Source organism: Myotis nattereri (genome assembly GCF_964212035.1).
Source record: "Myotis nattereri genome assembly, chromosome: 6".
In the NCBI taxonomy this organism is placed as follows: domain Eukaryota; kingdom Metazoa; phylum Chordata; class Mammalia; order Chiroptera; family Vespertilionidae; genus Myotis; species Myotis nattereri.
Window position 1 is genome coordinate 76,745,676 of NC_138081.1, and position 27,311 is coordinate 76,772,986.

A 27,311-nucleotide genomic window follows, 5' to 3' on the forward strand; every position below is an offset into this window, starting at 1 on the left:
TGAATCTTCCTGTCAGGTCCCAAAGGTTGTGGATCCTCTGAAGGCCTCTTGCTTTCTATGACTCTCCCCCTGCATGGGCGGTGTTCTCCAGGCCTGCACCCAGGGGCACACACTACTCCTGCAGTCCTCCTATGCCTTGCTCACATCCGTGGTATCAGTACTCTTGCAAATGAACTCCCCTCGGATTATCCCAATTCAAATGCCACTGGAACTCTGCTGATACTGCAAGAGTCCTCGCAGCTGTCATTGCACACATGCTTATTTGTGAACTACTGAACTTGGTTTTCTTGTCTTTTTTCCAAAGTAGTGACGCTTGGCTTTTTCAAGTGAAGTTCAGATGGTGTGAAAATTAGCAGAAGAAAAGAATTCTGAGTTCATTCCCTTTTCTTAAAAGTACTAGTGGCCTGGTGCACGAAATTCATGGGGATGGGGGGGGGTTCCTCTTCCCAGCCTGCACCCTCTCCAATCTGGGACTCCTTTTGCAAACCGGGACCGTTGGCTCCTAACTGCTCACCTGCCTGCCTGCCTGATTGCCCCTAACCACTCTGCCTGCTGACCTGCTCAGCCCAAACTGCCTGCCCCTGCTAGCCTTCTCACCCCCAACTGCCCCACTTTGCCAGTCTAATCACCCCCAACTGCCCTGCCTGCTGGTCTGCTCACCCCCAACTATCCCCCCACCAGCCTGATTGCCCCCAACTGCCCCCCTGCCCCCACCAGCATGCTCTCCCCCAACTGCCTGCCCTGCTGGCCTGATTGCCCCCAACTGCCCCCACCCTGCTGGCCTGCTTGCCCTCAACTGCACCCCCCACCCCCGCCAGCCTGCTCCACTCCAACTGCTCTCCCTGCCGGCCTGATCACCCTCAACTGCCCCCTCACTGGCCTGATTGCCCCAACTCCCTCACCCGCCAGCCTGATCACCCCCAACTGCCCCCCTCCCCCGCCGCCAGCCTGATCACCTCCAACTGCCCTCCTCTCCTGGCCTGATTGCCCCTAACACCTCTGCCTCAGCCCCACCACCATGGCTTTGTCTGGAAGGACATCTGGAAGGTCTCCCGGAAGGTCTCCTGGTTTAATTAGCATATTACCCTTTTATTAGTATAGATAAGAACATCCACTAACCCCAAGTAAGACAGAAGTCAAAAGTAGGTAAAATAATGGCACGGCTTTATTTCACTACAAGGCAGTAAGTACATTGTCGTATCAAAAATTCAGTGCTAGTGATGATGTAGCAAACGTTGTTAAGGCAGCCACTGGCCACGGACCCTAGTCTCTCCAGCCTAGCCGCAAACACAGGTTCCACATGTGCGGCAGTTCTCAGACCAGACACTTCAAAACCAGGAGGAATGATCAAACACATACATCTGAATTAAGGAACAGTCAGGCGAAACTCAAAACAAAACATAGGACACCAACAACATAAATCTCCCAAAAAATAAGTGCAATCCATGCTCTTATGAACCACAGTTAACAACAACAAAAAATAACAAAAAACAAATGCAAAAATCTCCCAAATAAGTCTTCCAATGTATTACAAAAGGAAAAAAAAAAGTATACATATAAAAAATAAAAAAGTCTGAAATACTAGTGCATAGTCAATCACCTAACACCAAGTCTCTGTCCAAAGCTCTACTGCTTCTCTCATACTAGCAGCATGTCTACAGGCTAAGACCATAGCAGCAAGACACATCTTTTCATTTGGCATTTACAAAATTAAATTACTGAATAAAAATATAATTTGTTTTATAAAACTATTTCATACAGTAATAATTTTTAAAGCAAGCCAACAAAAAACTCACCAAATGGTTTAGTACAATAAATGTACCTCCAATGTTAGTAACCATAAATGAGCATTTACAATCTCGATTCATTATCCCATGGTATTAAACCAACATTTATAGTAATGCATTGTGTTTAGTGGTTGAGAAAAGTGAAATATTGGAGTACCATATTTTGGGTAAAATTTCAAAAACCTCATCATGAAAAAATACTGGTCTGTTGGATCCTCTAAAATACAGGTAAATCGCTTTATGTTTTAAAACATCTGCACTAAGATATTAACAACTGGATACAATTCATTACCTAATAATTTAGGTAAAACTGTTATTTATTTTTTAAAAAAAATCCTTTTAGTTGGGTGAAATCTGATAAGATTTCATCCACCTAAAATGCACTTGGTGCTGCTCTCAACTGTTGTACCACAACAAAAATAGGTTCTTCTCCCTTTCATGAAAAGTTTCATGTAGAGGAACGACATATCCTAAGCCGACGTGAAGTGTTCTGAAAACCATAATGCTTGTCTGGGAACGTCTCACATGACCAGAGTCCGGGTTGAGAAGGCATTCCCATATTTCCGAGCCTGACCGGAGGCTGTCACCTGATCTTCCATCTTCCCACAGGATGCAGCTTCCCAGGCCCCGCTACAAGGCTGGTGGGGAAAAGAGGGCAACAGCAAGGTCAGACAGGAAGCACATATGTTAGCACCCAAACGGAGTCCCAAGCCTAGCACCGCCAGCAGAGGGAATTTTGACCTCCAGGTAGCAAGTGGTGGACACCAGGGAGCCTTGGTCAGATAAAATTTTAACTCTCTGACACCCAGGAATCCAGCAGAAACTGTTTATACCTAAGAGAAAAACATCCACTCCAATCAGTATCTTAGAATATAGCCACATGTTCATACTTGAGTGCCTTTTGTCTATTAGGCGATTTTACAAAGACAAGAATGGGGATAAAAATTCCCCAGACACCAAGGGTGAGCTCTATTTACCCATTAAGCAAACTCGTGAGTGCGTGAGTTCTCTGAATGAAGAAGCTCTCATAAGTGCTAGAATTGATCACCAATTCTTAAACATGGCATATGGTTTTTTAATAGCAATTAAATAAATAATTTAGAATATCTGTTTACCAGGAGAGCTTACTTTTATTTATTTATTATTTTTTAAATTAAATCTTTATTGTTGAAAGTATTACATATGTTCCCTCCCCCCATTGACCCTTTCTAGCCCCCGTCCCCCACTCCAGGCCTTCCCCACCCTATTGTCTGTGTCCATGGGTTATGCATTATGCATACAAATTCTTTGGTTGATCTCTTTCCACCCAGCCACCCACTCCCGCCTTCCCTCTGAGAATCCAGTCTGTTCCATGCTTCTATGTCTTTGGATCTATTTTGTTCCTCAGTTTATTTTGTTCATTAGATTCCACAGATGAGTGAGATCATGTGATACTTGTCTTTCTCTGATTGGCTTATTTCACTTAGCACAATACTCTCCCTGTCTCTCCATGCTGCCTCAGGATAGCTCACTTCTCAAAGACACACTGGAAGATGGAATGGGCAGCATCCAGACCCAGGTCCAGTGCCTGGCACCTCACACACATGATCTTATTTGCACAGCACTGCTACCCCATGAGGAGGTTTCATTCTCTCCTGAGTCGGGCAGAAAACGGACACTCAGGGAGTGGAAGTAACTTGCCCAAGGCCACTGCCAGGGTAAGTGGTGGTGTGTCTTTGAGTCTAGGTCTGTCTTCCACAGAGCCCCAGCTCCTGCCTTCCCTCCGTGTTGCTACAAACCAAAATAAGTACTCTCTGTGCCCTACTTAGTTCTCAAAAGGATCTGAGATGCTCACAAAATAAAGACAAGATAACAGGTTTTAAAAAGTAGACAAGGCAGGGCCACAAATAAATGGATAAAAATTAATAATAATTGTACTTCCCATGAAGCACAATGCACCTGCTAAGTGTAAACCTCAGTTTTGGCCCTGAGCTCTCCAGCAGTCCGTGCAAAGAGGGAAATAGAAACACAAACTCAAATCTAAACCAATGGTTTTAAAAAAGCACAACTCTGCCTGGTATGGACATCAAAGAGATGTTTCTTTTCCACAGGACAAACGAAGAATAAGGAAAGAAAGGCCTCTGCTCTCTAGAGCCTCGCGTTCCCTTCAGGAGACAGAATGAACACATGAGAAACAGCCAGGACAGTGTGAACAGAGTGTGGTGGCAGGCCCGGGGAGGAGGTGATGGGACAGCCAGGAACTGCCAGGGCAACACTAGGGCAATGATTTCCAACCCTCTGCATCTCATAGCACACCTCAACTAGTTACTAAAACTCTGATTTGACAAAACGATAGGTATACTTTTGATTCATTCACATTGGATGGCTATTGAGTCATTTGTTGTTGTTGTTATTGTTAATTCTCACTCAAGAATATTTTCCCATTGATTTTTAGAGAGAGTGGAAGGGAAGGGGAGAGACACAGATGGAGAAACATCGATGTGAGAGAGACACATCAATTGGTTGCCTCTTGCACATGCCCGGACCAGGGCCAGGGATTGAGCCCTTGACCGGAATTGAACCTGGCACCCTTCAGTCCAGGGGCCAATGCTCTACTATCCACTTAGCCAAACCGGTTAGGGCTGTGCCACTTGTTTAAAATTTGAAAATCTAAGGGAAAAGAGGTCAGTATCTAAATAGTCAGGAATTGCATGTTTTAAACATTCTGCAGCACACCAGTTGAAAATCACTGCTATAGGGAAAGGGCAACAATAGGCAGGATTTAGGGAGACTGGACAGAGAGGAGTGCAACCCAGGTGGGGAAATAGCATGAAGGAGTCAGGGAGCTGAGATCTGTACATTCTTTGTGGGAGGACCTGGGACAGAAGAGATACAGTGCATTAAATGACCCTTCACAGGTGCTTACGACACACCTCCCATGCTTCCAAGTGTTTTACATGGTCATCTCATTTAATTCTCACACAACACACGTGAAACACTGTACCTATTTAACAGACCAGCCATTTAAAAGGAAGAGAGAATTTAGGGAACATCCCCAAGGTCACCCAGCTAAAAAGTGATGAAGCAAGAATGTGAACCCAGGCCCTAGTGAGTGTAAGAAGCTGCACACACTAGAGTTCTTATCAGTGAACAATTGTGGGGTCAGGCCAGGAAGGCCTTGAAATGCAGAAAGAAGTACTTAGTTGGGGTGTCGAAGTTATCAGACTTTAGCAAGGAAGTTTGATAAATATGAATGAATGTGGTGATGGGGTTTCCTCACCTAGTGGCTGGGACCAAGTTTCAGTGACATAAGGTGTATAGCACATGTGTCTAACTTGCAAACTTTCATAGGACACAAACTGGGTTCACTCACTTCTGCCCAATCTGCCACCCATCTCCACCACCAACATCAAAGGCACTGGCCAAGTTTACACATGTTTACCCCAAAAGGCTCAGAGGCTCCACATGTAACCTGAACTGTATGACATAGCAAGGTGGATTATTATCGCAATATTTTCCTGGAAGTGGGTCACAAAGATGGCAGGACAAAGATGCCAGGCATCAGGGCTGACATCTGCCACCGAGCCACTTTAATATTTTCTCAAGCAAAAACCATCAGGGTAGTTATAGCCTCCTATGAAATAGTTCTGAATAAGTGATGTTTCTCTAGGTTTGAACAAGTAGATAATTCTCATACAAATTTCATGTTTTAGTTACTTGACTGTTAACATTTTTCAGTGCAGTATTGAAACACCAAATTGACACAGGAAGCCCAATTAAAAAATAAAATGCAATGCTATCATTTGAAACCTTGAGCTCACATTTGTAGTCACTGTAGCAGTGTGACATATAATAACTACCATTTGAGAGCAAACAGCTTTACTATGGTGGATGCCTACCATGAAGTATTAAGCAGTGCTTGAAGTACTTGGATCTTACAAAGCTAGTGTCTAAAGAAGTAGCAAAATGAAATATCTTAATATCCGAATATCCTATGTGTAAATCTAAAATTACATGAAGATACACACAAAAACCAAGAATACAAATTTTGAAAGAATGCATTTAAAAAATGGAGGGAAAGGGGAATCTAAGTGAGAATGGAGATGAAAATGAGGAGCAGGGAAGAATGTTCCTGTTTTTCCTGCTTAAGAATTTTCCTACTTAGTTGTGCTTCAATTAATATAGAACTAATTTCTAAAATACTATGTTGAAACAGTCTTATGCTTGCTTTTACTACACCTCTTGGCTAAAGTCAAGCTCTGATCCTTGGCTATATGATACTTAAGCTAATTCAGAATTCCCAAAATCTGTTTGGGAGAATCTAATTCCAAGTATTACCAGTTCAATATATTTTCAACTTGAAATGTGCTGTGTTCTTGCTGGATCTCCCGCACGTTATCGCTTTATTCGTATTTGGCTCTCCTCCAGGACCAGATGTTTAAAATATGATCAGTATAAGGACGGTACCATATATTTTAAAGTGGGATTTTGAGATAAACTTTTCAGTCAACTTTTCTTAAGTCAAAGTGGAATTTACCAAGAAATAAATCAAATGGACTGAAATATTCAAATTCCAGAAAGCAGAGCATTTCAGGGGCATATAAGCCCTGAAGCTCAGGGCCTAAGAAGGGCAAGACGGCTTGGAGCACCTGACTCTCCCAGTGCAAACACCAGGACAGAGTACCACTGTGTACAAGAGCCACTGTGTGCAGAACAGTAAGCCAACAGGTAAGTGTGCGGGCACCTCCTTTTCTGCACCGTGAGAGCACAAAGCAAACACTTCTTACAGCAATGAATGAATAAAACTGGTCAGAGCGGGCACATACCCACGCCTACAGCATGAAAGGGAGAGCAGAAGGCCGAGTACTTGGGTAAGAAAAGAAACACTCAGGTCCAACAGCCCAAATGGCAGCTGCCTCCTCGTCTACTATTTCCTTCTCCCTCCTTAACTTGAAGCTCTGGGGCCCTGGGCCAACTTTTCATGCAGATAGAATAGTTTTGACAAACAAGGATTAAATGTCTTTGGGCTGGAAGAAGATTTTTTAATACTGTCATGTAGATCTTTGTGCATCCTCCTCATTCCCTCTCTTTAAATTTTAGTTTCATTTACCATAAAGGATTGATAAGAATTACAGATTTGTGCACACAAATTCTTGTTAAGTTACTAACCCATGGTACTATTGCAGACATGTCACTCTACCCAGATTTATTTCAACATTAATAATCCTACCACACATCCTCCTCCTCTTGCCTGCAAGTCACCTTCCTTATCCTACAATCTACCTTTACTGCCCCTGGGCAGAAGTGAACTGTAAACAGACTGTCAGAGCTTTCACTGAGATATCCTGCTAAAGCACTTTAAATAAATACTCGGATCCTTTGTAGAAAACAGAAGAAATAAAAGGATACAAGACCATGTCCGCAGGTGGTTCTCTGTCAGATTATCTTCACATTTTTCACTTAGAATGTGAATAGTTTTTTCATCATGCTGAACAACAACTACTATTATCATTACATTCAAATAGCAACCTCACGCAATAGCTGCTGATGTCAAAGGCCTTGGCAAGGGATGTGCTCTGCAATCCGCAGGCCTAATAAGAAATTTGCATAAATCATAAAAACCAATGCAACTTGTGAGATGATATTATGTTTTTCTTTTAAATTATAAGCAGATACAAAAGATGTCCAAAAGAGTATGAATAAGAATGATCTGATTTTTCTATTTAGCCCATCTGAAGAAAATAGTTTGGGCTAAAATTATAAAAGTTAGAATTCTTTCCTGAAGGGGCATGTTTTTAAAAGTATCAGTTATAATAGATAATAAAGAAATATTTAGTTGTATCTTGAAAGTCAAGGATGAACCTGGGTGAACTGTAACTAAGATAAGGTTATTTTAGGTTTCCAGACTTTTCTCAGACATTAATGCCACCCTATGCATAAATGCACAAAACAATGACTGTCCCTAACTTCAGGATGTTAACTTTTCATAGTAAAGAGCCCTAAAAATTAGGGGAGAGAAGGCCCAGGCAGTGACAGGAAGTTGCCTAATCCACCAGTGTCTCCACTTCCCATCCAAGCCTAAATTAACAATTGCTAATACGCAGGGACTTTGCCTAAATTTGGAGTTTGTCCCAGATATCTCTAGGGGTCTCTTCACTTTACATCTTTATAGATTTTCCAACAGTTTATATTTTATAGCCTAGGGTGTTACAAATTTTTGGAAGAATAGCTCTTTCCTTAGTCACATATTAGTTCCAGACTATTAAGATTAAGCCAAGTGCCAAATTGCTCTAAAGTAAGTCTATCTTTGCTGGCCCGAGGAAGATTCAATGTCATAGTGTTAGCAAACCAACCCAAACAAAATCACCACATCTTGTAATATATGGGGCAGGGCACCCTGAATTGGAGAACTTGACATACCTTCCTACTCATTTAGCCTTTCTCAGGTCAGCCCCAAAATTATACCCAGCAAACTTGCTTTATTTATTTATTTTTAAAATTTTTTATTGAATTCATTAGGGTGACTTTGGTTAATAAAATTAAGTAGGTTTCAAGTGTACAGCTCTATAATACATTATCTGTATATTGCATTGTGGGTTCACCAACCAAACTCAAGTCTCCTTCCATCACCATTTATCTGCCCCTTCCCCCCATCTCCCCTCGACCCACCAAACTTGCTTATTATATAACATATCTTAAAAGCAGGTTGCTGAAATATTACTGACAGTTATGCAAAATTCTTGCCAGGACAAGTGGAAAAAAGTGACCCAAAGGGAGAACCAAATGAATATGAACATATACGACAACACACTGTACTAAAGAATGCCTGGAAAGCTCAATGCCACATGGAGACAGACTGTTTCCATATCTGTTGACATGCCAACACAAGTAACAGAAAAAATAGAGAAAACCAGTAAGTCAGTTGTTTCATTTCCATAGCACCAATGAGATCTGACTACCTTTATTTCAGGAATCAGTTGAATCAGCCCTTTCTTTTGGTGACCCACTGACACAGTTCTGCATGAGTGGAACAGGGAATGAGACACAGTCTGCTAGAGGAAATAATACACCACAGTGCAAGAAGACTGGTCGTTGGTGAGGCCTCCTTGCCTGTGTTTCTAAGGAAAGGGCTGCACACAGCCTTTGCCTAATAATAGACACCACCAATGTACACTGGCAAGTGAGCTGCCATTTTGAAAGCATTAGAATATCCACTTGAGCTTCATAGCAACCTTGTGGGATGAGTGAGGGATGTGCCATGATCCTAATTTTCAGACAAGAGCATTTTGATCTGAAGAGGCTAATGAATTAAAGACATGCATGCAATTAGAAAAGGATGGTGTCTAGACTAGAACCCAGGTTCCTGCTATCTGTGTGGTAATTTATTACACTCCTTAGCAACGCTGATCAGACAAAAATGTTTTTACCCTATTAAAATATCATAAGTAATTTATATAAAAATAGGAGCAATCCAAAAGACATGAAGCTGAAAAAAGTGAGCTTTGATTGTTTGTAATAATATTTTAAGATTTTTTGATGCTGTGCAAATGTGTTTAAATTATAATGGCTTGAGAAATTGACTTAAACTCACTTTTTAGAAAAGTAAGGCCATGACAAACCAAGTCAGGAAATTAAAATTTAAGGCTGTCATTCTGTGGTTACCAAAAAGAGGAAAGTGAGTGAGTAAAAAGCATATGAACACATCTTTTACACTTGGGTTTTAAATAGGAATAAAAGGAAATTATAATTTAAGAGAAAAATACAGAAGTTCAGAAGGCTTATAACTTAAGTACAGTTTCAGATCTACTAATAAAAATGTCGATCTTAAGAAATGCTTGGCGGTAAAATGTATTTATTTAAAAATGTAAAGCAAATTGAAAGCATATTGAGGAAAATAGGCACCTCTTTTCTTCTTGCCAAGGAGGGAGTGTGTGTGTGTGTGTGCACCCGCTGCAGGCTCTCTCAGGGTAACTTTTGAACAGCTCAAGCTTTCTAGGCTGAATGTTTATTTCCTCACTGTGATCGTTTTTGAGCTTTTAGACTCCATTCTCTACCCCCCACACAAATGGGGGGAAAATAGTCCAAGATGAGGAAAATGGTCCAAGGTGAAAAGCTCACATATTTTAAGCTACACGAAAGACACAAATATCAAACATGTCTCAGAACATTTATATTATGATTCCCTGCCTGCTTTTATAATTTAAAATTAAAGCACCTTAGAAACCAACAAGAAACCCAACAATTATAAGATTATGTAGCTGCCACAAACTACTTTTGGCAAATATTCAACATAAATAATTTTAAAAACAAATATAACATTAGTTGTGCATAATGGCTAATAATTGCCTCTATGCATTCTAGCTTATGTGTTAGGAGATATATAGAGAGTTCTGATTTATAAAATGTACTAGGGGCCCGGTGCACGAAATTCGTGCACTGGGTGGGGATGGGGGGGAGGAGAGTGTCCCTCAGCCCAGCCTGCCCCCTCTCACATATTGGGAGCCCTCAGGCGTTGACCCCCATCACCCTCCGATCGCCTGATCGGCCCCTTGCCCAGGCCTGAAGCCTCCGCCAGAGGTGTCAGGCTTGGACAGGGGACCCCCATATCCCCCCGATCACTGGCTCTGGCCCCCGCCCAGGCCTGAGGCCTCTGGCCCAGGAATCATGCCTGGGCAGGGGACCCCCATCTCCCTCTGATCGCTTGCTCCACCCCCAGCCCAAGCCTGACGCCTCTGACCCAGGCTTCAGGCCTGGGCAAGGGGACCATCATATCCCCCCAATCCCCGGCTCCGCCCCTCACCCAGGCCTGATGCCTCGGCCAGAGGAGTTGACCCTCATCACCCTCCGATCACCAATCACCGGATCGGCCCCTTGACCAGGCCTGAGGCCTCCGGCAGAGGTGTCAGGCCTGGGCAGGGGACCCCCAGCTCCCCGCGGTTGCAGGCTCCGCCCCTGCCCAGGCCTAACGCCTCTGGCCTAGGCATCCGGCCCAGGCAGCGGGGACCTGCAGTGGCAGCGGGGGGCGCCGCGATCGTGGGCTTCGCTTTAGGCCCAGGCAAGGGACCCCTAGCTCCTGGGACTGCCAGCTTCGACCGTGCCCAGCTCCCATCGCTGGCTCCACCCCTACTTCCTGCTATCACTGGCCAGGGTGGCAAAGGTGCCTGATTCTCCGATCATGGCTGGGGGGCAGGGCTGGGGGCCCTGGGGCTGCCTTTGCCCTGCCCCCCAGCTCTTAGCTCCCCCCTGGGTTTCCGATCACTGTCAGTGGCAGGGGGCTTCTTCCTGCTTTCCCTTTCGCCTCCCTGCATTGTGCCTACATATGCAAATTAGCCGCCATCTTGTTGGCAGTTAACTGCCAATCTTAGTTGGCAGTTAATTTGCATATAGCCCTGATTAGCCAATGAAAAAGGTATCGCCGTACGCCAATTACCATTTTTCTCTTTTATTAGTGTAGATAGGCAATATATGCTTAAATATTTAGAATTATTTGATGCATTCTTAATGTTCATCATAAGAGTTTGAAGCATTTTAGAAATCACATATTTCGCCGTAACCAGTTTGGCTCAGTGGATAGAGCGTCAGCCTGTGGACTGAAAGGTCTCAGGTTCGATTCTGGTCAAGGGCATGTACCTTGATTGAGAGCTGATCGATGTTTCTCTCTCATCGATGTTTCTAACTCTCTATCTCTCTCCCTTCCTCTCTGTAAAAAATCAATAAAATATATATTTAAAAGAAAAGAAAAGAAAGAAATCACATATTTCTATGGTATCAGAAGCTAGATCTTCATGTCACAAAACAAAGGAGATACTTGGTGTGTATGATTCATTCATTTAATAAATATTTCTTAAGATGAATTGGTTACCCATTATAACAGGTTATTAAAGTAAATTTGAGCAGTGTACATCAGTAAACCATATAGTGCAGACAGAGAATTGACTCTAAAAATAACTTTCAGGTCTCAGTTACTCAGTTTAGTAGAATTGACAAATACCACTTTCACTGTTGGATGAACACAGCTGGCTTAAACTTAGTATATAGATGTCAGAATCGCTAGAGTTCCAGATAGGACTTGTTAACATGCTGGAAATACAGATTAATAAAACAGAGCTATACTTAATTTTGAATTTCAAAGATAAGTAATGTCTTCTTGAAATAAAATATAAATATGTTGATAATAAAGTTCCATACTGATTTTTTAAAAATGCAATAGCGTTAAAAACTTAAATACAGTTGACCTTTAACAATGTGAGGGTTAGCAACACTGACCCCTGCACAGTAGAAAATCAGTGTATAACTTTTGACTTCTCCAAAACTCAGTTGTCCTTTGGTACCCATGGGGAATTGGTTCCAGGACCCCCTCAGGTACCAAAATTCACAGATGCTCAAGTCCTTTATATAAAACTAGAGGCCCCGTGCACGAAGTTCATGCATGGGTGCGGTCCCTAGGCCTGGCCGGCGATCAAAGCGTGAGCATCTGGTGTGGAAGGGCAGGTCCCAGCTGACCTCTGGGCCCTGGGCAGCACCTGGGCCCCCAAGCCCTTGTGCACTCCCCTCCACCTGAATCATCGGGCCCCCACCCGGCTCCCCCAGCACCTGGGAGCCAGGCAGCACCCCCGCCCCCAGCTGGTCGCCATCTACAGGAGATTGGCAGGGCATTTGGGCCCTGCTCAAACCCGACTTGGCCTAGCACCGCCTGCTCACCTGCTCCACCATCCCGTTGTGGTTCTACTCTCTTCGGGGCCCATCAGGGCCAGCAGTGCCTCCACTGCCACCCGCTGCCAGCACTGTGTTGCCAACACCCATCATGCTCCACGCTACCCCCTGGTGGTCAGCACACATCATAGCAAGCGGTCGAACTCCCAGTAGAATTCCCGGTCAAGGGGACAATTTGCATATTAGGCTTTTATTATATAGGATAGTGTAGATCAGCCCTTTGCAATCATAAATTCAACCAATCACTGATTGAAAATACTGTTTTTGATCCAAGGTTGGTTGAATCTGTGGGTGTGAAACCTGAGGATACATAGGGCCTACTATTATATATTTATTGAAAAAAATCCGCATATAAATGGACCAGAGCAGTTCAAACCCATGTTGTTCAAGGGTCAACTGTACTGATAACTTGCCAATTTTATATAACATATATTTTATATCAGTACCATGTTCAACCCAATGGTTTTGGCTAAATACTAATTGGTTATGCCACACACTTTTAGGATTTGATTTTAGAAAAATAACCAAGTGTTTTCACCTTAATCATAACTACTTAAGTGTATATTACATAGTTGCTCTTTGAAGTTTAGAATTCCTTTTATATACTGCTAAAATATGGGTTGAGTCCCACAAGCTAAATTACAAAATATATGCAAAACTTAATCTACCTTAATGTACAAATAGCACTTAGTCAAATTCTGTGCTGTGGAAACCAAGGGCCAAGTAATTTAGGAAGGGAAAGGGAAAGAAAAACAAGGAAGGCATCTTCCTTCTGGAGCCAAGATCAGCGCCAGGTGAAACTAATAAGTACAGTGGGGCCTTGACTTACGAGTTTAATTCATTCCGAGCCCGAGCTCGTTAAGGAGCTCATTAGTTAACTCAAATTACTCTATCAACTCAATGCAAAAAATCAGCCGAGAGACAGCTGGTATCTCAAAAAACTCGTTAGTCGGGACACTCGTAAGTCAAGGCCCCACTGTAGCTACCTTTAGCCTTGACACCCTTCTAAACCGCCTTGTGAGTCCCTCTTGTGCTTTGGTGGAGTTTGTTCCTTTTGTCATCTCCCAACTCTTGGTGATATTCTGAATTTTCTGCACATGGGGCCTACCCAGGAGCCACTCCGGGTGCCCCCCAAGCACCAACTCTGCCTGTCCACACTTTGGTTAACAGCCACCTTTCACCAATGCCCGTTGGATCAGATAGAGGCCACAGGAAAGCAATCTCATCGAATGAAGCATCAAAATGTGCCGAGAGCCCTTCCAGCTGTATTACTTGCATTACATTATTTGTATCACTTGAAAAATAATGCTAAATATCACAAATCATTAAAAGGGGGAAATTTTAAGATACTCACAATTTGGAGAGAGAAGGCCTCCCCAAAGATGGGAAAGCCCTTTACAGAAAGGGCAAGCTCCCAAAGCACACATCCTATTCCAGTGCACTTAACTCACAGGATACCCTTGACTGTCCACTTCTAAACCCGTTATTTATATGCTCCAAGGCTTATGAAGTTCCCCTTCGTGTAGCTCAGGGAAGTGGAGGGGGCGCTCTGCAGGTGGCTGGGCAAGAGGCTATTTAATGTTGGGAAATGCTTTAAATAATTTAGGGGAGTAAATTTGCATTCTTATTTACATCTGGTGCAAGATTAATTTGGAATTCGTTGTATTTCATTAACACATACTGACTTCAGAGTTATAAGAGAAATTCTTTTGACATGAAAACCCAGCAGCAGATGGTCAATAACAGGTTAGCCCTATGATATTGACACTTGACTTTCTTATTCTCATAGTCAAATATGTCATAATTATTATTTTTTTTTAGCTAGCTCATTTCAAACTTCATTTAAACTCTAAATAGCGGCTTGAGTTGATGGCTTAGTGATGAAGCATAAAAAATTTTTGGAACAAAAAGTAAACTATAGCAATGAACTTTATAGAATTTTTAAAAGCAGAAGGAGATATTGACACATGTGTAATATATGAACTTAGTCTCAGACACAGTAAGAAATGTTTCATCTCATCATGCATTGGGAACCTTCTCTAATAAAAATTTCCAGCATGTCTCATATGAGTGGCAGCAAGGAATTTTTAATTTTTTGAAAAAATATTTTTATTGATTTCAGAGAGGAAGGGAGAAGGAGAGAGAGATAGAAACATCAGTGATGAGAAAGAATCATTGACCAGCTGTCTCCTGCATGCCCCACACTGGGGATCAAGCCCACAACCCAGGCATGTGCCCTGACTGGGAATTGAACCCTGGCCTCCTGGTTCAAAGCTTGATGCTCAACCACTAAGCCACAACTGAGTTTTTATATCAAGAGTTGTTTAAAAGTACCACTCCTCTATGCCTAAAAACTCTTATCAAAGGATTGATTATCGGTCGATGGACTGATTGATTGATTGGCAAAGTGGACTTTACTTCAGTAGCTCACAGTGGTCCTGCTCACCCCACATGAAAGAGGAGTCCTGATTGGGGTTGAATGGTCCACCTCAATTGTTGCCAGTTGCACCCAGCCCTGGGCAGGGGGAGGGAAAGGCTTTGCTCAGCCCTCACCCCTAGGGAATGACTTTTAAGATACCAATGTTGGAATGGTAATTACCTGCAAGGGACTTGCCAGGGACCTGTTTTTAGGTACTGTAAAAGCTTTGAGAACGTTGTCTTCATCTTCTGATACTGGCGTCATTAAAACGGAACTTGTAAGAATATTCTAAAGGGAAAGAGAATAATTTGAAATTCAAATGAAGTTGGATAATATGAAAGCCAACACAATTCTGACACTATAGTGAGTAGATTGCTATGAGGTGATACACATTAGTGGGGAAAATTCAGGTATCTGCCAGAAATTCTCTTCTCAATGAACTAAAATGAAAACTCAACTATGTATTAACCCTAATCCCACTGTGGCCAACACCAATAAGAAAAAAAGCTAGGCACTCTGCTAAATGAATTACTAAATATATCTTTAAAAATGAAAGTTTTACTAATCTCTAGTGAGAGAATTACTTATTTTATGTATTGGCACAAAAATATTTCAGAGGTACAAATTAGTGGCAGTAAATATTAATGGTTAAAAGTATGTAATTTAAAACTAGACTTTCTGAGTTTTAACCCACTTATTAGCTATATGATCTTGAGCAAGTGACTATGCCTCCTGATGCCTCAGTTTCTCAACTGATATAATGGAAATAATGTTACCAACCTTGTAAGGATGTTGAGAGCATGAAATGAGTTAATGTATCTAAAGCTCTTAGAATAGTACTTATCACTTCGTACATATTGAAAAAATATTAGCAATTGTTACTAGCTTTGATTCATCATAAAGGACAATCATTTACAAATTAAAAACTTAAAAAAATAGTCGTAACTGGTACTAAAAAAAGAGAAATGAGCCATCAAGCCATGGAAAGACTTGAAGGAAACAAAAGTACATATTATTAAGTGAAAGAAGCCAGTCTAAAAAAGCTACACAATGTATAATTCCAACTATACGACATTCTGGAAAAGGCAAAACCATGGAGACAGTAAAAAGATCGGTTGGTTGCCAAGGGCTGAGGGGGAAGCAGGGCTAATAGGTGGAGCATAAAGAATTTTTAGTGAAACTACTCTGTGTGATACTATAATAGTGGCTACATGCCATAAATTTATCTAAACCCATAAAATTTACAACAGCAAGAGTGAGCCCTGATATAAACTATGGACTTCGGGTGATAACTGTAACAAATGTATCACCCTTGGGGGGGATGTTGATAATGAGGGAGACTGTGCATGTGTGGGGACAGTGTGTATACGGGAAATCTCTGTACCTTCTGCTCAACTTTTCTGTGAGCCCAAAACTACTATAAAAAATAAAATCTATTTTAAAAATGGTTGTAACCAAAGCAATCTATTATAGGGTACAATAAAGGGCATCCACTACAGACACTATAGCACTATGCCACATGCTACATAGAACCAACCAGGTGACAACTTAACAAGGAAATGCTAAATTTAAAAAACAAATAAATAAATGAAAAGAAAATTTAAAAATTAACATTCTGTTTTCATGGAAAATAGATATGTTCATACAGGAGATTTTTTAAATGGCAAGGACTTTCAAATCCTAAGAAAACAAATAATGACAAAGTCTGCAATGGAATAGAACCTATTTCCAATACATAAACAAAACCTCAACTTTACATTCAACATTAATAACAGTAAGAAAATACTCATGCAAGAGAATATTTCGATGATGCATTGAGGAGTGCCGAAACCACAGTAGCCCACGGGCCACACACAGAATCCTGTGTGCACCAACATCTCATCACACGGATGTGTACTTACTGGCATATCTGCCACAGGTGATGCCTGTGTGAACAGCTGAGTGTTCAGATTCTCGCCTTCCCAATGGTTCGAGCAGAAGAAGTTTCCTGCTTTATCAGTTGGAGATTCCACCTAAAAGCAAACAGGGAGTATTTGTTGTTTCGAGAACCAGAATTCCCCAGGAAACAGCTCTACTCAAGAGTAAATTTCTGTAAAATGAATAGGGTCTGAGAGGATCATGTATAGCATGGTAACTATAGTTGATGTCACTGTATTGTATCTTTCAGTGGTTCTCAACCTTCCTAATGCCGCGACCCTTTAAAACAGTTCCTCATGTTGTGGTGACCCCCAACCATAAAATTATTTTCGTTGCTACTTCATAACTGTAATTTTGCTACTGTTATGAATCGTAATGTAAATATCTGATATGCTATATGTGTTTTCCGATGGTCGCGACCCACAGGTTGAGAACCGCTGGTATAATTGCAATCTGCTAAGAAAGTAGAGTTGAAATTTTCTCACCTATAAGGGCGAATATGTGAGGCGATGGATGTGTTAACTAACTCAATGAGGAAGAATCCTTTCACAATGTATACATATATCAAATCATCACGCTGTACACTTTAAACAATTTACCACTTTACTTGTCAATTACATCTCAATTAGGCTGAAAAAGAGTAAATGCCTAGCCAGTTTCCTAGTCACTTATCCTTATATGAAAATACATTCAAGAGGCACTGTATCTAAGCTGTTAGAAACATTTCTTACTACCAAGCTCAAACTTTGATCCTTGCAATTTAGATTCCCTTTTTTATACCATGAATTAAAGATACTATTATTTTAATTTAATTTTCAATTCCCCATAACATCTAAAAATTAAATATATATATGTATCAATATTCTTTCCATCTATGTAGCCAGGGACAAAAGTAAGTAAAAAGCTCCTTCCTTCTCATTCCTTTATCCTCTCCAGCATGTTTTCTGTTCAAACATGAAGTAGATAGAAGTAGCTTGGCTTCCCAAATGACAGGCCACATGCCTGCAGTCTGACAGCAGCTCTGAACTGCCTCTGGCATGAAAATCTTGTAGGAAAAGTGGTATTGTTCCACAGTGATGATGCAGACTCGTCAATAAGGAACAGAGGGAACAGCATTCACAGCCTATTCCTTTCAAAGGATCGCGAATTTACCTCTTGTTTGATCTTCTTCAGTAAAGGTCCATTTCCTTGAAACTCGGTAACAATTTCAGATTCATCAGATTCCTGTTTGATCACATCCTGCAGGTCTTCTACGAGATGAGATGGTGTCTGAGGCTGAAGGGAAGAGTGGGCATGCCGTTTGCATCAGAGGAAAATTTCTGTCTGAACTAACAAACCAGCTAACCCAAGAATTTTGCGAACACTTACTAGCATCTTCAGGGGGCCATATTTTATTTCTTGAGCTGCAAGTGCATGTTTAAATGGTGTAGGGGTTCTCGGAGAGCTTTCTAGGATTGACTTTTTGATAGCTGGAGTTCTGAAACTTTAGAAAGAAAACAAGTGTTGGCTCAATACACAAGAACATATGTCCCTCACACTGCTCTCCCTATTACATTTAATATTTTTCTACTGAATAAAAGACTCTGTTATTGATATGGAATTGGGTATGCTGATTAATCACACATGTATTGTTAACAGAAAGATATTAGGTATATCAATCGTTCTGAAAACACATGTACTGCCTGCCCCTGGGTTTCTAGAATGATCATAAGCATTGTGAAGGTCTGATGTAATTTACAAATACATTTCACCTATTATTAAAATAGGGTCCACAGTAGAAAACGTGTTAATATTTTAAACTACTTATTGTACTTGGAAATAATAAGATTAAAGGTTGATTATAACTCATATTGATGTTCTCTGCCATTTCTTTGAATTGGTTAAGCCTTTATTGAATATAAATGACTGCTTAATCATTCCTATGATATCCTATAATATTACTGGGGTGTCAGAAGCAGTCCTAATCTATATAAATTTCAAAAGAAAAAAATAAGATTAAAAAATATGAACTAAAGAGAACTATTCTCATTCTTGTTCTGAAGTGTATAATCACAGAGAAATGGAGGCTAAAAATCTTATTTTCAGTGAAGAAGAAAAGGCCTATTGAACAAACAGAAAACCTGAATGGAAAAGTTATATAAAAACTACCTCTGCAAATATGGGAAAATTTGAGGTAAACTACAAAAATTAATTTAGTTTATCCTCCCACCATCTACGTCTGGATAGTTAGAATAGGCCCAGGACACATATTCAATGTGGAATATACATGATGAAATACATACAAGTGGATCCATAACATTATATACATTCAAATGGATCACAGTGTTGATGCCAGACACTGGGGACTATATTGAGACATTGGAGACTATATTCTCTTAAATAACTATAAGTAAATAAGATCAATAATTTCATTCTTGAACCAAGAACTTACATAGTATTTTCCTTTTGAGCTTTCACAGTCTGGTCTCTATGAAATGGTGTTGTAACAGTCAATTTGTGACCACTGAGAGGGGTGGCAGTTAAAGAAGGCATTTCCAAGTCTAAGTTTTCATGATTACTGGAAGTGTTTAAGAACTAAATATGGGAAGAAAAAAATTACTTAGATCAAGCAGTCATTCTTCATTGAGCCAAGTTTAAAAATTACACTGTGAAAACAAGCAAATATGTTTTACTGACCCACCATATAAAATAATAAAGATGCTCACAACATGTAGTGTTGGACAAGGGTATCGTTTTTTGTTAATTGAACACCAAGATTTGGAGTCTGATTTCAAAAAAAAAACAAAAACAACAACCAAAAATCTAGGGTCAATGCTGGAAAAATTGCAAAATCCTAAGAAAATATTCTCAATAAATGACATTTGCCATTAAAGAAATAAGATGCACTCTTCGTGAAGATTAAAAGTGTTCCAGTGATTTGGGGAAAATAATGATTATTTTTCTTTTATACTCTGTTGTCTCTCTTTAATGATCGTTGAGCCATTATATTATAGAAGGCTTACATTAGGTGGAACATTTTTTAATAATAAGCTATTTCTCTCAGAACATTAATGTTCTAGGAAAATAATAGGTGTTCCTCAAACAGTCCCAAGGTAAAATAAATTTGGGAAACACATGTCATAATCTCCTCCTGGACATTCACAATGCACATCAGTGAACTAAAATCAATCTTTTACTTAGTTTGAGTCAGTGTTTCCCAAACTTATATACTTTATATGTGGATAGAACATCTATCAAAAATCTTTCAGAATGAATATTATCTAGAACACAATTTGGAAAATACAAGCAAAAAGCAGGATAAATTGTTTTGGTGAGTGCATGACATTTGTTCATACTTAATGCTGTTCTTAACACTCAAGAGACATAACTGGAAAAACGTTTTAAAGGGCCAAATTACCTATTAATTTCAATTATTTCAATAATTAAGAAACACCCAAGTTTTTAAAGGAATTATATTTTCCATGCCTTTAAAAAATACTATATGAAACAAGAATATTCATTGGCAAAAAACTATGCTAATAAAATCTTATGGCACAACTCAATATGCCATAATTGAGAAATTGAAATTAAAACATAAATTGTTTTCCTTAAGCATTTGTCCCTCATGCTCTTCCCAAACTTTTCCACTTAAAGATGGAACGGAACCTTTAAAATTTCTAGTTGCAACCCAAACATAGTTTGCTTCCCTCCGCCCCTGGGTCAGTGAATCATGTAAGTGAACAAAGAGGCAGAAAAATCTGTGAAAATTTTTAAAGGGAGTGAGGGAAGGGAGAAGAGAAAGGGATAGAAATGTTAAACTCTAGTAGTGGAGGAAATAATAGCACATCTCATGCAACTAACCATCTTTCAAATCACCCGAAAGAGAGAATTATGACAAAATCATCAGTCAACGTACAGACAGCCTAAACTTTGGGAGGCAGTCTAACTTAGCAACAGCTAGATTCAACAACGCAACAAAATCAGTGAGGGTAAAAATAATTAGTCATTTGTCTCTAGGATTAGTTTCTAGATTATTAAGGCTTGATTGTCTGTTGAAAATTAGTAACAGCTGCGCAGAAACTGTGCTCTACCTGCGAGGGGGAGAAGGACAGGCTTTTGACAGGGGACCGATTGGGAGTTGAACTGCTGACGTCAGCAAATATGAAGGACCTAGGGTCTCCCGCGGCTAAGGGGCTGGCCTGGCGCCGCTTTGTTCGAAGGATGACCAGTGGAATGGTGCTGTGCCTCGCAGGAGGCACGGGCTTGAGCGGGCCAAGTGAACCCTCGCTCAACGTGCGTTTGCTAGGCTCTTTTGCGGGTCTATTCACATTGCCCTCTCTTTGCTGGAGCCGTAGGGCTTTGCCTGCATGCTGTTGGCTAGGTGAAAATTCTGCTTCTCCAAAGAGTTCAAAATTGCTGAGGTCACACCATGATGAAGAATCCTGAAAGAATGTGGGAGGCGCAGAACTCTGAGACATGTGTGCATGATATGTGCCGTCACCTGAAACAGCACTGAGAAAGAGATGCTGAGTGCAAAGAAAACACCTGCCGGGTCCCCTTCTTTACCGTCTTCAGGGTTAACAATTGTTCTGATACCGGGCTGGTCCTACAGGAGCGATGCAGGGGCCTCTGGGTACTCTAGCATTTGCATGCAGTCCAAAGCAAAAGGAAACCCTTCCCTAGATGGCACACTTGGCAATGGTTATCCACTGTCTGAGGGGGACTGATTGGAAGCTGAACTGAAATAAAGGCTGTTTAACCACCGGGAGACAGTGGAAATGAGGGAGTGTCTGCTCTTGAGGGGCTGAACCCGAGTCTGTTTCACGGAAGGTGGCTTGTCTCAGTGAACCATATGAGACTGGTAATCGATAACCAATGTTTTGTGGAGAAAGCCATGCACCACCAATGAACCTATTACCACTTCAATTATATTGAAAGATTGCTTTAAGCTCTGAGCAAACACAATTCTGAATGTGCTGTCCAAAAGCAAGGCACAATTCTATAGAAACACAAAGAAGGAAACAAATTAAAAAAATAAAAGATAACTCAAACATCATTCCAATAACCCAAGCTCTACTTTTAGGTCATTAACTTCGCTATTTAAAAAAAAAAATGCATTTTGAAGGAAATGTGTGAAAAGCAACCTTTTATCTGGGCAGCCTATGAAATCAGATCTTTGAAAAAAAAACATACACAGAAAAACTAAAATAATATTTTTACCTTATATGTTAATTACATGATAGTTGGCTCTAGAAAATGGCAATGCTTTGAGAAATGGGTTTCCTCACTCCCCTTCTAGCAACATTAACATGGCTGAATAATCTACTTACAGAATCTATAAATTGAAGTGTTTCTGCAAATTCTAAGAGGTTCTTAACATTATCCAGAATGGCTCCTTGGTGGACGATCATGCACCTCGCAGGAGAGGCGCTTTCTTCAGGTAAGCAGCCAGGATCCACAGGCAGAGATGGCGTGGAGTGGTGCTCTTCCAAACAGGAAACAGGTGCACTGTCTCCATGAGGTCTGGTGTGGTCGGCGATGGTGGTGCTGTGCCACCCGGGGTAGCTGCATGTGTGGTTCTGTGTCTAAGGAGGTGGGGGGGGGGGAGGATAAAGAAAGAGCGGGGAGAAGAAAGGGAGAAGGAACTTAGCAATGAAGTTGCACAAGGTATCAGATGCTGTTGGAGGAAAGATAAAATTAGTTGCATCATTCAGAACTTGCGCCTATGAAACAGTTGTCAAGATGTTTCCTTTTATCAATGCAAGACCCTGCTTTTTAATAGTGGTATAGTCTGTCATCTACAGGATGACCTTAATTGCCCACTCTTTCGTAAAAAATGCAAACAGGGGGACCATGTTACCAAGCCCGACTCTCACATGGAGTCAAAAATCTATTAACATAATTTCCAATAGGACCATAAATGTTTGCTGTGAATTAAGAATTCTCCTATTCTTTCTAACCTACATATAGGCTGGAGAATGCAAGAGTTAGAGTTGCCTTTCTCTGAATATATTCTTGTTGCTTCTATCCCCTTCTACTGCAAAGGATTGCACCGGTGCAGAGAAGGAGTGCCAAATCAACGTGGTTAGGAAAGCAGAAGAGCAAATTAACAGAAGTCTCCTTTCAGCATGACCACGAAACAGGAGAAATTGCAAAACATTCAAGTTAAAAAGTGGGCGAACTAACATAAGCACATAATAATGGTATTATTTAACCAAAAAAGTTTTTACTCCTAGGAATACCTACTCTGTATCACATCTCTTTTATTTACTTGGTTGGTTAACTACATATGTTACAAATTACAAGCTTCTTTCCCAGTTTGCTGCTCAATCACTAAAAAAGATGTCAACATTCAATAATGGTTGACATAGCTTTCACATATGCAAACAAAAGAGAGCAGCTAATGTTATTCATGGGGAGACTATATGCATCTTTTTCACATGTATACACTGAACATGCACCAAATCACGTATAAAATAATAAAGTATGAAAATCTAGGTTAAGAAACATAATAAAGAAAAAATGAAATGAATAGGTATCATACAGATACAAAGTTTTGTAAAAAATAGTTTCATTCATTTTTATCTTTGATAGTCTTCGAATTGATTCCAGTCCTTCTAAAAAAAATCAATGATGACAATCACTAAAAAAAAATCAATGATGACAATCACTAATAGATGTTGAGTGTCTATTGCAACATAAAAGGGCTACTTCCAATTTAGTCAACATTCTTATACCAACTGGGTTCTATTACACAAAACTCATGTTTAAATGTCACTAATGGATATATAGAGTCTTGACTATGTAATATTTAGAAGATAAGAAAAAAGATACAGAGGAGCACTAGGGTAAAGCCACACGCCTCCCATGTCGGCCCACGGTGACATTCTTACTGGTAGCGCCTGCTGTCCTTTGAGCTCATTCTCAGTAGACATTAGGAGCAACTCTAATTCCTTTATTCGTTTTTCTTTCTCAGGGTCTTCATCATTATAGTGTCTCTGAAATTGAAAGTTAAGAGAGAAAAAAAGAAAAGGGCCTGAATGGAAGCTGCAAACACAATGGTTGTGGCCTTTAGTCAGGAGGGAACACACAGCCCAAAGAGCCTGGGCATGAAACCCAACTGAATTGGGCCACGGCTGAAATCTTCGTGAATGTCATTCTGGATGTAAGAGAGTGATGGGACATCTGAGGCTAACGTGGACGCTGGCTGATGAGTTGTTTATAGTATGAGAGAATCTGAGAATCCCTGAGCAAACTCACTCTCAAAGTGAAGACTGGCAGATGGCTGGCTGGAGTTCCCCCACCTTTCCACTTGTCCCTGCTTTTTTTATTTCAGTTGGTCAGGTGACAATATGTGTTTAGAAGAAAGAAATAAAGGTTGTCTCAAAAATGGCGCCTTAAACAGCTAGTGTGTTTCTTTAGGAAATGACCTTACAATGGTCTTACCTGAATGGCTGCAGCAGCAGGCTGTGGAACATTGACTATATTGACATGTAATGCGACAGGATATGGGACATGACTGGAGACCTAGACACAAAAAAAAGGCAAAACAAAGGACGAATCATTCATGGTTACATATGCTTCAGGGCACTTGGCTTGCTTGAGGACTGAGAAAAAGAATACTTCACTGATCAAATTCACTAAACATTAAACACACACGCACACACACACACACACACACACACACACACACACTCCTCTAATTTGAAATTTTAGCCGGGCTTTTAATAATGGCTAAATAGCTAAAGCAACATAGTGAAAAAAAAAAATTTAAAGTGCTCATCATCGATCCTGACAGGAAGTATTCCTTAGAGAAAAATACATCTAAAATACATTCATAAATGGATGAAAGGAGTTTTGGTGGGAAAAACTGATGGCACTAGCTGTTTATAAATAGAAATATTTCTCTGGGGATAATATGAGTTTTAGTAAATAGCACAGAACTGCTTAAGATAGTTCGTTCACCTGAGACCTTTCTGGAAAGTCTGTAGTCAAATACATGTCAAAACTCTTCACAAATATGCTTTGTGTAGAATTTGCATATGAGCTCTGTATTCTTGGGTAAATTTCACTGTTTCTTATTGTTAATATAAAGATTAAAACTTCTTGCTTTTTTTCTCTTTATTCTTCTCTTTCCACTCACTAAGAATATTTCTTTCCCTAAGTATAAATATCAGGAAATGAAAAAGGAGTCACACTCATCCAAGAAGAATAAAAGGAGATACCACAGAATAGTGTCACAAAACTGCTCGGGAGCCCTGGCTGGGTAGAACATCGTCCCCATATGCCACGGTTGCTGGTTTGATCCCCAGTCAGGGCACACACAAGAATTAACCAATGACTGCATAAGTCAGTGGAAAACAAATCAAGGTTTTTTTCTCTCTCCTTCTCCCTTTCTTTCTCTAAAATCACTAAATAAAAAACAAAAATTAAAAAAAAAAACAATGCTGCTCCTGTCCTAGAGTATGAAGGTAAACACAGAATAAATAAATTAGGGCATTTCTGCTCCATCACTACCAGAATGGAACTTACAATTATCTGTTGAATTTCAATGTTGAACTATCTGCTCTTTAAATGTAATATTATGTTCACTTTCATTTTGGAAGACAAAAATATTTGACTACAACTGCATCCCTATTTCCCCAGTCTTCTTCAGCAGGACCTTGTTAAGTAAGGTTACATTCAAACTCTAAACTCCAAAATTAGATTAAAAGCAGCATCAGAATCTAACAACTTGGCTTGTAGCCTACACTGTCTCTAAGAGTTGTGTAACCGTGGACAAATCATTTAATGCCCTTGTTCCCAGAACCATATCAGGCAGAACAATACCTATGCCATGATCCTGTTTATGAAAGCTCTCTGAAAAGTATGCAACTAGAGAGTATTATTACCTGGAGCTAAAATAACCACCTCTCTTGTTAAACAAGATTCTCAGGAATGGCTTACATTTTGTGCTTCAGAAATGTGGTAATAGGAATAGTCGTTGTTCACTGAGGGCTGTCCAGTTGGAGGGAGGTGAGCTGACGGCGGAGCATGAGCAAAGCCCATTAAATGACTGTTCTTCTGGAAGCTTGCGGCCACCGTGGGCTGGCTAGCTTTGGAAGACTCCTGTAGATAACCTTCCTGCTCCACCTTCCGACGCATTGTAGAATTCCAGTGGTTCTTGATAGCATTATCAGTTCTGCACAGAAATATATCACATACAAATTTCACAAACAAAAACTTCAATTCAGATTAGAGTTAATTGACAGAAAACTGTCCCTAACAGAGACCTTTTCTTTTGGTCCACTAATAGTGTCATTTCTTTTTAATCATTTCCATCTTTTCTACCTCCTAAAATCATGCTTTCCCTATTACCTAATTTAAATTCCATGAATTTCTCTTAATTACATAATATGGAGTTGTAGTTTTCTATAAATATTGAAATCCTTAAACCATTTTGTTTCCTTGATAAGAGTGTTTTCAATACAACCACCCTTCATATTCATTTTGACTGGTATAAGACTGTAATACAACTTAAAGTTCCAGCTGTCCTAGAAAATTACTCCTTTGATTTGGCTTAGTGGGGGCTGCATGGACATCACAACAGGTCCTCAGTAAAGTTGGGTGAATGATAATGATGCTGCTGCCACCTCATAGTCCTCTCTTTATCGACAACAGCATCAGCCAGACATTTTGAGTGAAAAAAAGCCAACTCCCATCTTTTGAAAACCATTTCAAATTGTTCTGGTAACCAGACAGAGGTGAGAATGGAAAACAGGATCCAGATAAGAGAAATGCTAACTCCAGATGTATTTTCAAACTGCAAAGCATTTTTACTGAAGTGTTTCAATTCTTAGGAAAACAGTTTCTCAATTTTAAAAAACCGTTTTATGCCTCCCTTTTACTATTTTGATGGGGGTGGGGAATGTATTCTAAAGAAAGAGGAAGTTCAATCGCCCCTTAAATTTTTAGAAGAATCAACAGCATATCCTCTCAGACCATATGGGAGAAAAGGCGTTCTATTATCTACCTCCTGAATTCTCTAAGCTCACACTGAATCACAAGGGAGGAAATGCTTTGGAACATCACAAGAGAACACCAGATAAACCATCAGAGCCATGGCCTTCCTTTAAATGACCCTTCTTCCACTTTTGGATTATAAATCTCAAGAACAAAAATATTTAAAATATTTTGTCTTAGATATTTTTATGTAAGCTTCCCCCACCCCACCAAAAAAACCTGTTATAACTGTTTAAATAGGGAAAGGGGCAAAAATGAGCTTCCATACATTTCCCTCATAATGAGGTCATTTTTGTGCCTCTTTCATTAGGAAGAAAGGATAACACTGACATTATTTAAAAACCTGGAAGCAGTATGATAATTCTATAATTATAGTATTTCTTTCTTTAAAAGAGGAAAATTAAGCCAAGTGGTGTAATGAAATGCTGATATCAGGAAAATGATAGCGAGGTCCTTCTGGTCACTTAACCAGCTATGTGAACTTAGAGCAGAGACAAACTGTCTAGCTCAGTTTC

At 40.3% G+C, this 27,311-nt stretch overlaps 1 protein-coding gene across 1 annotated transcript in view; it reads right to left on the reverse strand.

Annotated features, from left to right (window-relative positions):
* Positions 1 to 1,142: 1,142 nt before the first annotated feature.
* MYB (MYB proto-oncogene, transcription factor) overlaps positions 1,143 to 27,311 on the reverse strand; it is a 31,206-nt gene continuing 5,037 nt past the window's right edge. The window contains exons 5-14 of the mRNA XM_081094099.1: positions 25,741 to 25,975; positions 24,241 to 24,321; positions 23,688 to 23,792; positions 22,125 to 22,379; positions 19,247 to 19,389; positions 18,184 to 18,298; positions 17,968 to 18,090; positions 16,800 to 16,910; positions 15,079 to 15,186; positions 1,143 to 2,425 (exon numbers count right to left, since the gene is read on the reverse strand). Of these exons, the coding sequence (XP_080950225.1) occupies positions 2,309 to 2,425; positions 15,079 to 15,186; positions 16,800 to 16,910; positions 17,968 to 18,090; positions 18,184 to 18,298; positions 19,247 to 19,389; positions 22,125 to 22,379; positions 23,688 to 23,792; positions 24,241 to 24,321; positions 25,741 to 25,975 (1,393 nt within the window). The 3' untranslated portion in view covers positions 1,143 to 2,308. The remainder of the gene's footprint in view (positions 2,426 to 15,078; positions 15,187 to 16,799; positions 16,911 to 17,967; positions 18,091 to 18,183; positions 18,299 to 19,246; positions 19,390 to 22,124; positions 22,380 to 23,687; positions 23,793 to 24,240; positions 24,322 to 25,740; positions 25,976 to 27,311) is intronic.